This window comes from Populus nigra, chromosome 15 (genome assembly GCF_951802175.1).
Source record: "Populus nigra chromosome 15, ddPopNigr1.1, whole genome shotgun sequence".
NCBI lineage: Eukaryota > Viridiplantae > Streptophyta > Magnoliopsida > Malpighiales > Salicaceae > Populus > Populus nigra.
In genome coordinates, this window is record NC_084866.1 from 8169614 (window position 1) to 8181759 (window position 12146).

At 32.1% G+C, this 12146-nt stretch overlaps 1 protein-coding gene across 2 annotated transcripts; it reads right to left on the reverse strand.

The window, feature by feature from the left end:
- Nucleotides 1-1943: 1943 nt before the first annotated feature.
- Nucleotides 1944-11292, reverse strand: LOC133674832 (phenylalanine--tRNA ligase beta subunit, cytoplasmic-like). 2 transcript variants are annotated; one of them, XM_062096099.1, is made up of 20 exons: nucleotides 11132-11292; nucleotides 10976-11031; nucleotides 10767-10873; nucleotides 10548-10677; nucleotides 10348-10463; nucleotides 10189-10255; nucleotides 9733-9774; nucleotides 9200-9241; nucleotides 8882-8958; nucleotides 8063-8189; nucleotides 7801-7968; nucleotides 6077-6205; nucleotides 5863-5964; nucleotides 5584-5718; nucleotides 4800-4874; nucleotides 4242-4349; nucleotides 3358-3453; nucleotides 3193-3276; nucleotides 2487-2575; nucleotides 1944-2215 (listed from the first exon to the last, which is right to left on the reverse strand). In XM_062096099.1, the coding sequence occupies exons 1-19, from the start codon at nucleotides 11187-11189 to the stop codon at nucleotides 2507-2509; spliced, it is 1788 nt and encodes a 595-aa protein (XP_061952083.1). In that variant the 5' UTR covers nucleotides 11190-11292; the 3' UTR covers nucleotides 1944-2215; nucleotides 2487-2506. The 2 variants fall into 2 exon arrangements, with proteins under 2 accessions (XP_061952083.1, XP_061952082.1); XM_062096098.1 differs by having other exon boundaries at nucleotides 1944-2222.
- Nucleotides 11293-12146: the final 854 nt, after the last annotated feature.

Consider the following 12146-nt stretch of genomic DNA (forward strand, 5'->3'; position numbering starts at 1 on the left):
AAAATATTAATTTAAAAAAAATTAATTTAATAAATTGTTTTCAAATAATAATGTTGATAAATACGATGAATATATCTTAATACTTGATTGAATATTATGAGATATGTTAAATATAAATATCAGTTAAATAACATAATTGTGATTTTAATTAATATGTATTATTTAAACTTTAATTATTTCTTTAAATGTATACATCTTTTTTATATAAATTTTAAGTTCTACTATAATAAAATAATAATAATAATAATAATCTTCTTTGTCATCAATACTCGTTGCACTCTTCAATTTATGGAATTCACAGTATCATGAAATGAGGAGATTGTTGATATTATGAAAGAATATCCATAGCTTATGTTTCTTTTCTGAAAATTGATTTTTGAAAACTTATTTTTAAAATTTTTTTATATTTATTAATTAGAAAAGTTAGTCAATGAAAAATATTTTTCGGTCAAAGAAAAATTTGACTTGGTTTTTAGGAAAGTGTTTTCCTTTTATTTTGGGCGGAAAATACTTTTTGAAAATTGTGAAAAATTTAGAAATATCATATGATTAATTAATTATATCAAATTTGATCCTCAAACTTTTGATTGCTATATATATTTTGTTTTGAATATTTGTTTTCCCTTAGAATTTAATTTTTATATTAATTTTGATCTTTATTTTTATAATTGTTATTTGCTTTTCTCTTATCATTTTTTAATTGAAATTTTTTATCTATCAAATTTGGTCATCATTCTTTTAATTGTTACTTATTTTATTTGAAATAATTTATGAAATGTTAATTATTATTATTTTAATTTCTTCATCTTTCAATTTTTTTATTTTTTAGATTTGATCTTTATTATTTTGATTATTATTTATTTTATTTGAAATAATTTATGAAATTATATTTTTTTTTCAATTTCATTCTCATTCAACTTTTTAATTTGTAAGATTTGTTTCTCATTATTTTAATAAACTTGAAAAAAATAAAACATTAATAAGTTATTTTCCAACTTATTTTTCATTACATAACCAAACACTGAAAAGTGTTTTCCAACTTATTTTTTATTAACATCAAAAAATAATTCAATTTTTCAAAATTTACTTTCTAAAAAAAATACTTTCCAGCAAATAAACAGGGCTATAAAATTTTTTTTATTAAAATAACAAGATGAAAAAAGAATGATATTAACAGATACAACAAGCATGCCTCAACATTTGATTAACTGAATATTTCAACATGTGTCAAATGAAAATATTAACTTTTAAATTTTAATTATATCTTTTAAATTTTAATTATATCTTTAAACTTGTGTATCTTTCTTTTTTTTTTATTTTTAAATTATATCATAGTTTTGAAACCCGACTCGGCCTAGCAGGTCGACCCGGGATCCAGAGCTGGAGCCGGGTTAAAAAAAAAAATAAGAGAAGGAAAAATTCGGCGTGACCTGAAAAGTTAACTCAATTAAAAACCCAATTGCGACCCGTTGCTTTTTGTTATTTTTTTTTTTACTAAAACATCATTTTGATTAAAAAAAATTGACTCAGGCGACCCGGTCAAAACTCAGGAGTTGAACCAGGTCGAGTATGAAAACTATGAATTCTACTATAATAAAAACATTAATTTTCAAAAGTGTCACTAAATAATTAGAAAATTCTTTAAAACAACTTGAAAGGAATTAGCTACAAAAAAAACACATAATTTGAATAATAAAATATTTGACTCTATTTTAGACAGTATAAATGTGATCACAATTTTTAGAGAGCTAGCTGAAATGACTTTCTAGCTATTTTAGTTAAGATTCAGCTAAAAAATAGCTAGCCGTTACCTTCGTGTGAAAAAAATGCAGAGTCGACGGTGACTGGCCAAACAGCTAGCCTAAAAATCTCCCTCATGTAAGAGCAGTGTTTAAAATGAAAGAAAAGTAAGTATTTGTCAAATTTTGTGAGAAATCAGAATATGAAACGAAATGGCCACAGCATCTGCTTTCAAGTAAAGTCCTAAGCAATACATCATTAAGTATTTTACATCAAAATCAAAGAGTTTTAATTGCATTAAAGTCAATGCCAATAATTTCATTAGCTGTCTAAGAAAATGAATTGTCAAATAAAACAAAGTACTTGCAGGTGTTGGCCAGTAATTCCTCTCCGGCCTCTAGGCTGCAAAATCACCATCTCAGGCATAACATGTCTTGCGCAGTGGATGCGCCAAATTACCAATTGGCCAAGGTATCTGCATGCTTGAGGAGCAAGAAAAGCAAGAAATGAAGAAAAAAAACAATAACAAGAATGCTAAAAACTGATCTGGGAAATGCTACTGACACTTGCAATTGTCCAACACCAGTGAGCTGATTGGTGTGCATGCATACGCAGTCTGGTGGGAGCACACTAACCCAGCTCATGGATATCAGACACCCACACACCAGTATAGATAGCATCGCTCAAAAAAACTATAAGCTCTCAAGAAAAATATCCTTGAAATAAGGAAAATAACAATTACTTACATTTGTAATGACTGTAGACCTTACAAGAAATGCTCAATGTCGATTTCCAAGAAGGAACATGGATCAGTAATGACGAAGTTGTTCAAGACCTGAGTTATCATAGCAAATCAGAAGGATGTTTAAACCATACAAAAGGAGTTGCAGAAAAAGAGAACTTGCAGAAAATTGAATCGTTGTAACTTCTGAATGGAAGACATCTCTATAGTGTATTAAGCAAGGCCCATCTGTTTTCTGTAAACCAACTCCGAAATTCATTTTTCATTTATTGCATTGATGTCAGCATAAAATAAAGCTTAAATTCAAAAAAAAAAAAAATACTGTGTTAAAACAATACCTTTTCACCACCACCAAAAATCATAATAAATAGCTGCTGACAGCCACCAGAAATACTACCAATTATATAAAATATTATCCACAAATGTATGAACAACAAAACATTACACATCACTGTTTTCACTAAAAATCACTTCTGGAACACTGTGCAACTGTATATAACAATTTGTTACAGTACACAACAAAGTAATCAATAAAAAATGCAAGACTAGAATAATCACTTTCATCCATAAAGGCATACTCAATAAAATTTACAACACATTCCAGATTTTAGCAAATTGATAGAGGCACACAACAGTACTAGTTACTGACTATTATTATGAAAATCACAGTGGATATAAAAAGTTCTTCTAAGCATGAGATCGCTAGATACCTGGGGGTGCACAATACCAAAATTGCCAAAATGCTTCCCTTTGTAAATGATGCTAGCTTGTCTACCCGGAAGAAATTCAGGTTCCTTCAGTAAATACCAAAAAAGGGTAGGTATCATAACCAAGAATACCAGTGACCTGAAGCAATAGCTACACAAAATACTTACATTTGACCGCTCTATGTAGTAACCTGTATTGTCACCAATCGGGACGAAAGGGGTTCCCATCACTTCCATGATTCTGTCCACCAAAGAGTGAATAAGCTGCAAACAAGGTTTAAAATGCCATCCATTAACTTAATAGTCTTTATAAATTCTACAAGAATGATAAAATTCAGAGACAAATTGCTGAATGTGGAGCAGTATAGGGGTAAAGTCTTCGAATGATTTTTCTTGGAGTTTAGGGTTGTAGAATTTTAGGTTTATCAAGGGGTAGAGCTCAAAGAAATACTAGCTGCACACTTGTAGTGTTAAGAAAGCACTCCATTGATTAAAGCCTCACCCTGTCCAAACAATTAAAGAAATTGGCTGCAATTTTACTCAAAAAATTGTGCATGCTGGAATTAGAAAATAACAAGCACATTTACAGGCTTGCAATATTGCTGATGCAAATGGAGTTTGACTCTTAAAAAGAACACTTCAATTTAGAACTGAAAAATACATGAGCAAAAAACTTAAAATTTACTAAGCATGAGATACTTTATGCTTCCTAATTCTAGCTAAAAAACACTCGCCTCCCAGCAAATACTGAAATTACATTTTGGCCCCTTGACATATTCACAAAATCACACTTGAATCCTTGGGCTAGAAAATGGCTGCACAAAAGCACAAGAATTTGAATAGTGTTTGGTAAAAGCAAAGACATGCCTTCAAATTAGAAAATCATATTGTCATATCTTTGATGGGGGACAAGATATCAAAATAAGAAACGAATAAACAAGAAATAAAATCAATGAACTGATGGGAGATCAAATAATTAATGTTCAAAACTTGCAATGAAAACTATTCCATACAGTATTGGAAATGAAACTCAACAACTTAAGAAATTGCACCTCAAATCCTGAGTTTGTGCCACAATACAAAGCTGCGAGATGGCGACGGTTTGTTGCACCAACATCTTTACTCTCATCCAATAGGGCTATGTCACCCACTTCAAAAATCTATTGACCAATTTCAAACATGAGAAGTGATCCACACACAGCGAAAAGCAGGAACTTATAATTACAGCAAGAAAATTATTATTGATTCTCATTGTTATAGCAGCTAACAACAGCATAATGGGGAAGATGTACAAATGTGCACATTAAAAGGAACAGAATAAACTCCTGATGTGCAATGGAACTGGACTCAAAACACATTAACGAACCAACCTTGGACGTGCATAAAAACATTGTGCCCTAGATAGTTATTGTGTTAGGTGAAGAGACTTCCTCCTACCACTGAGGATAAATAATATTGCTATTAAATATCAGGAGCCTTATCATACTTGATAGATATTTGAGCACACTCCAGAGGTTAGAAGATTTGGCTATCCAATCAAGTTGTCAAACTAGTATAAGAAATATACAACTATCTAATAATAATGGTTATAAGGAACCAGAAAAAAGTACCTTGATTGGCTTAGGATGGTCTTTGTTATGTCCGATAATTTTCAAAGCACCAGGCATGAGGCTGGTTCGGACAACCTACAGGAATATAAAGGAAACTAAAATTTTAAGCTTTTAATACGTGGTGAAAAAATTATGGATAGCTATGCCAAAAGAGGTAGCAAGCAAAAGCTGCAAAGATTATGTAGACTATGTAATGTCATAGGAACCAACATAGCAATTCAGACAGTTAATTTCTGCCCATTATGTCAAGCTTGGTTAGAACTCTCTCCATTCCAACACCAGAACACTCTAAGACAATCACATTATTACCTAACCACAAATACTGCAAAAGCGACTGGTTTCTGATTCACAATACATAACTGATCATGTGAAGTGCCAGTGATGTCTAACAGTCATAAGGATGTATCTTTAAGATATAAGCAAGTCTTGCAATAATTGAAACAAATAAGTACATCTGCCAATTGAAAGAATGATTTTTTATGAGGATATCAACCACACTCCACAATCACATGAGATTACAAAAATATAGGGGTTTTAATATGCAGGCCCTATATGGTAAAACCATAGTCCAAACACCAATACACAATTTACCTACACAATAATTTGATTGTTGGTTCAAAAATCTTAGCAGCAAAACAAGAAAAAGTAGAGGCACAAGTCAGGTAAAAAAGTTAAAACAAGGATGAAGGAAAGCCAGTTCAAAGAGTTTGGAATGACCAAACGCCAACTAGACCATGCAAACATAGTAGGCTTGGAACATCACCAAAGACAATTCAGCACAAACCTCAAAATCCGAGGAACGGGGATTTCCAATAATCACTGCACTTGATTGATCATCTTCTCGATTTAATGAGGCAAAATTCTCTCGATAAGAGCATAAAATCCATGTTAAGACCTCTGTAAACCCATTCATTGCAATCTAGAAATTACAGACAAAACAAATAAATAAAAATAAAATAGCCAGGATAATCAAAGTAGAATAATAAAAACCACAAGAAGAAAATGCTAGCAAAGCACAAAAATTAGAGAGAGAGGGAATGAGAAAGAGATCCCCTTTTGGTACCTCTGCTCTGATAAGATCCTCAAGCTGATTCAGGGGCAGTGGCTTCATGGATGGCAGCCTTCTCTTCGGAATGTCATTATACCCATATGCAATTGCAACATCCTTGAGAAAAATAAATAAATAAATAAAAGGATGCCTTGTCATTCGCAAAAAGAAAGAATGCAAACTGGCTATATTCTAAAGACAGTATAATAGTAACCATTGCTGTAATTACCTCCATAACATCACAAGGGTGAAGAACATCACTTCTTGTTGGAGGTATTAATACATTGATATTGCATTTGTTGTCATCAAATACGGAATGTTCAGCACGCAATTGCATCCGATTTAATAAACTAGTGACCTAAATGATAAGAAAAAAATTACAAAAGAACAAATATTACAATCTCAAATTTTCTTGCATGGACAATGGAACAGTGTCAGCGATAAAATGCCATAATCCATAAACAAATAGCTAACAGAAAATCCAGAAAGTATGCCAGAGGGTTAATATACCCATCAGGTGCAGAAACTCCAAGCACAGAAGGCATGTATTGTACAATATCCTCTGATGAGAGATGGTTTATTCAAGACAGAAGTAATTTAGATATGGTCATTGAAAAAAATAAAAAACAAGAAGACTTTTCTTAAAAATTTACAAGGTAAATGACAATGGAGAAGTAATGAGTACAAGGATAATGACCTATGGAAGTGCAATCCTAAAGAATGAATCAACATGAAATCTATGGCTGTGAACACAGCTTAACAATTCTTAAATCTCAACTGCTTCAAACAACTTGTGTAATTTTTTATAACTAATCAGAAACTCAATTATTTTCACCGCCTAAACATCTGTTTTCTTTCCTCAACACTGATAGCACATAAAATTACACTTCAAATAGCAGCATTTGTTGATCTCTGTTTTACACGGCTAAAACATCGTAGATGACTTCACCTGAAAGCCACTGACTCAAACGAACTAGACATAATCCTAGACTGAATTCTGCCCCAACTTGATACTCCTGATATAAACTGTATGTAAAGTTATGGCGAACCAAGAGAAGAACAAACTAACACAACCCAAGAAAACTAATTCTCTGAAAACTCAAGTTATTTGAATAATCCCTCATCTTGAATGTCTAACCAGGGTGCTATTTACTGGCATTGAAGCAGCTAGAAACTAGGAAAAATCAAATCCTGATAGAGAATAGGAAAACCAAACCCAATAGGAATAAAAGACTAACCAATAGTCTCTACAAAAATATATAACAAAAAGGAAACTAATTAAATTCTAAATTTCTTCCTAAAATACGAAGTTTATGATTCTGTGGCTGGTGGTTCTTCATCATAGATAGATTCAAAATTAACATTTGCTTGAAATGAGCATTGCCTATATTAATCCTCACTTAATAAAAGTATCACCAAAAATTAAACATGCTACCATCGAATATAAGCTTACATGCAAGGAACCAACCTGCATTTTCTTGAAAGCTATCCAAAGTTAAATTATAATCTTGCTCATTGAAATCAGACAGACTGTAAAATACAGTACACTAAATCATGTCTTAGATCAGTAAATCTTGTTTTTTTTTTCCCAGCAAAGCCAAGTGCAAGTATACTTCCAGATGTCATTGAGCAGATTTGCAAATCAAAGGAAAATCAAAGTATTAATTTTTCTTAATGTTCTGTGCATTTCAAAGCTTTGTACATTTGAACAATCGACAATGGTCTTTTGCTTCAGAAAAATGAGCAAACTTGACATCATCAATTATCATTTCAGATTTAAGCCTAAAATGATCAGAAGCCGAATTGGTTTACTTCTGCTACATCATTCAATCAGTGACAATTCTGACATAAAATGGGCTGGCACTTCATTTTTAAATGAAGCAGATGCACGCACACTTGCATGTTTTAACACAAACCTGGTAACAAGTGTAAGAATGACAGGAATTACAATACCTTTTCAGCCGCCAAAGAGACTCCAATTGAGCCAGTGATATATGAAAGAGGAACTTCCATGTTATAGACAGATAAATCAGGGTAGACGTATGACTTTCCATCAGAATATATCACTTTAACGGGTTCCACCTCAAATTTTCTTTGACAATATGCTGAAAAAGTTGTTACCTAAGAAAACAAGGAAAATTCATGAACATAAATCTAATAGGTATCAACCACAACCTAACCATTAAAACGAAACCTGAACTTCACAGTTTCTTACCATTGTGTTCAAAACAATACTGGCCTTTGTCAGATCAGTGGCTGTGCATTCAATGAAAACATTCTTAGTCTTCAGAGTGATAGCTGAATGTGCACCATTAATAATTGGTGGTAGAGATAAAACAGTTCTGCAGAAAGAAACATGCTATACTCAATACATGAATGATCAGAAATTCTTAAAGCACAAATGAGAGATGCATAGGCTATAAAAGAGCATTGCATTCATACTTAATGATCAAATGAAATATTTCAATAAATACACTAAGATATCCCAAAAAAAATGGCATCAAATAGGACTGTTGTCTCCGTAACAGCTTATATCAGCTTTGCCCTGCCTCCCTCTGAAAAATAGACAAGGCTAGGCTGCTCTTTTTGAAAAACAGATGCACAATGACATAACTTAATTTCATTGACCCCCCACATATATACAAATAAAAAATTAAGGTTTCTGCCTCATCTGTCTTTGCTCAAATCCATGCCCTCTTTGACAAGATGTCCTTCACTAAAATAGGAGCATAAACTAAGATAGAGAGGCAAATAATGCCCAAGGATGAAACGGAAGCAAGAAATAGCAAAAGGAAAAATCTATATGGACCCTAATTCCTGAAATGGGGAGAAGGGAAGGTGATGTGCAGGAGAAATCTAACTTGTGCATTCACATCCTCCATAGGGTGAGGAATCTCTCTTACCAAGGGTCTATAAGGCAAACTGAACATTAAATCAAATTATATAAAAGTTGTCATTCAATAAGGAACAGAAACAGAGTAATGAATTCAAAATTATAATGATTACAAGATTTCATTGAGAAACCTACTCACACCTTTTAGAATCATATATGATGGGATACACTGGTGAATTCTCAATTATGTGTAAGAACTTCTTCAGCTTCATATCAGACTGCCAAGTGATGAGTATTAGAACCCATAGCAAGACAAAAGGAAAAGTTGCAATTTTTGTGCCTAGTATAAAATTTAATTTTCTAATTCCTGCAAATTACAAAAAAATCATGAACAAAGGATAGGCTCAGAACCATCAAGGCCACAATTGTTCAAACATAAACTAACAATAGAGTCAATATCAAAACTTGACAAAATCACTGATGGACAGCAAAATGAAGACAGCATAATATCAAATTCACCTTGTAAAACTCCATCAGCTCATCAGCTCTGAAGTTTTTCTCCTAAATTATGAGAATCAAAGACAAAGAAATCACCATTAGGTTAGTCATAAACATTTTTGCATTGAAAATGTAAAGCACAAAGCAGATAATAGGCAAAACAGCAGTAAAGAATTGGACACCAAAAGAAACACAAGGAAGCTCCCGATGGAATGTGAATAGGGTTTAAGAAGACATCCTATATAGATTTCTAACTCCAAAAGTATGCACTCTCACTCCAGATATTCACTGCATGTGAAAGCACACTCAAATATTTAGCAAGAGCATATCAGGAACAAGACATACCTAACACATTACTAGTAAATGGTGCCAAGAACAATCATAAAAAGACCTATAAGACTCAGCAAAGGGGGAGAAAAAGACATGCTGATAGTTCAAATCCCCCTATTATAAACTGGATTTCCAATGACATGGGCAATACTCACCTTTTCTGTGCAGATGGGAATATGTTCAAAACATGAGAATAATAAAATAAATTTCACAGAATAACTTACCTGTTTCAGTGGTACAAAATTTATGTTTTCAGGATGCAAAGCCTGGAAAATAAGCAGACAAAACATTATTGCGCATTCCTTCAATTACTTGTAAGACAAGCTTGATTTTCAAGAAGCAAATGAAAGCCAGAAAACCTATCAAAGAGACTCATGCAAAATCCACATGGGTGTGCTTTGCAACAAACAATTGTATCCATAAAGAAAAAAGGAAAAATACTCAAGAAGTTTCAACAACAAAATCCAAAGGCCACTATCCACATGTAATTGGACACATTAAAAACGTCATTGCAAAAGCATTGAAGCAATCACATCTTACAAGAAGCATCTACTGTGCATACTATAATTATAGAAAAGACTTGCATGGTCCTTTTCTTCCAGACTTGCAGTATAACATTACATCATTGACAATACAAGATGTATGTGAAGAAGAGATGATTTCAAAGATGTTGATTCTACCTCATAAGTGAAAGGGCCTTGTAATGTATCCAAGTCGTGAGTCCCAATTGCAACTAGGGTTCTCCGCCTAAAACGTATGAATAGGATGGATGCAAGCATTATGAGAGGGAGAGAGATAGGAATAATAAAAGAAGATTCAGATAAGAATAATAACATTACCTACAAATGTTTTGATGAAGCTTATCTTGGAGATCAATGAAGCTATTGTAACTTGCTTCATCAAATGTAATATCTCTTAGAACAGCACAAACCACAAAGGGACGAATCAAGGATGTCTGCAGCAGCAGAGACAGTGCCAGTCTCCGTGAAATAGATGTTTGTGGCAATTAGGAAAAAAGATTAAAAGAAAACATATATACCTCTGGTTGGACATGCATCTCAAGCATTGAGTCTTGTGTAATGTTGGCAAGTGTATATGTGGGCGTCTGCTCCTCCTCGTTAAAAATGCGGAGGGCTTGAGCGATCCCCTCAAGGCATAGCAAATCATATCTGAGAATAAATAAATCAGAAAACCCAACCCATATAAAATAAATTATCAAATCAAAATTAAAATGGGTGGTAAGCTTAAGCTAGGCAACCTGTTAGCAGGAACTTCAATTTTGTAAATGATTTCTTCATCATCACCTACTTCTTCATCCTCTTCATCCAAGTGCCTCTCTTTTCTAATAATTGCTTTCTCAGTAGTCTGATATCACCATCATATAGTTCAAAAACAAAACACAAATTGATTGATTTTTGGAATGTGAATACCATCAATCAAAAGAAATTGGAGTGAGGGAGGGCTCACCACATCGTCGAGCTCGATACCGAACTTGAAGCACAAATCCTCAAACTCTTCTTGTGCTATAGTACAATACAATCAACGAAACAATTAAATCATTGATTCTTTTTTCTTTATTTTATTAATAACAAAAGAGAGATGGATAGAAAGCAATGAGCTTACTGTAAGATTTCCCTAGGGCTGCGAACAAACGATCTCTCCCCACGCTAACTGTCGGCATGCTGCTGCCGCTCCTGCTGCCGCTCCTGCTGCCCTTCCAATGGCTCTTTGGTTCCAAAACTTCGTAAACCCCACTCCCCTAAACTGGTAGGGTTTTTTCTTTTTAGATAATGTGATTCAACTTAATATTTAAAATATTTTTTAAATTATTTTAAATCTAAAAAATATTTTTTAGAAGTTTTTTTATAATTCTAAATGATATTAAAACTAAAATAAAAAATTTAAAAATAATTATTTAAAAGTTTAATTAAAAAATATTTAAAAAATAACATCATACATCATATTATTATATACACATTTTACTATTTTTTATTTTTGACTTCATTATCCATTTTTTCTCTTTTGTTTTTCATTTAAACATTTTTATTATTATTATCTCAAGTTAAAGAAATGAATATAATGAAAATAAAAGTAATATTTCTTTTTATACCTTATATTTTAGAAGTATAGAAATTTATTTTTAAAATAAATTTATTTTATATTTATATTTATCCCACATGTTTATATCTTTTTATTTTATTTTATTTTACTATCAACCATAAACTATAACTAACTTTTGCATTCACAAATAATAATTTTTTAAAAAAATTATCTAATGAAAAACTCTTTTTTTTTATAAGTATAATTCTATAAAAAAAAAATTATACAAAATATAAAGGGCATTCCCAAAAATTACAAAGGCTTGTGGTTAGGTCTAATTGTCCTTGGACAACAGGAAAAACAAAGCTAAAGTTAAAGGACGATAAAATAATCCAAGGACATACAACTAAAACAACATTAGAGAGTAGCAATTAATCGGTATCCGGAAAATTCAGAATTGATCGACCGGTTATTCAAACAAAAACATAGAAAACCAAGAATGCCACAAAACTAGTTGATCGGTTTCTAGAAAACTCGAAACCAGTTAACCAATTCTACAATAACAACAATGCAGAAAAACTAATGTAAAGGGACCTCA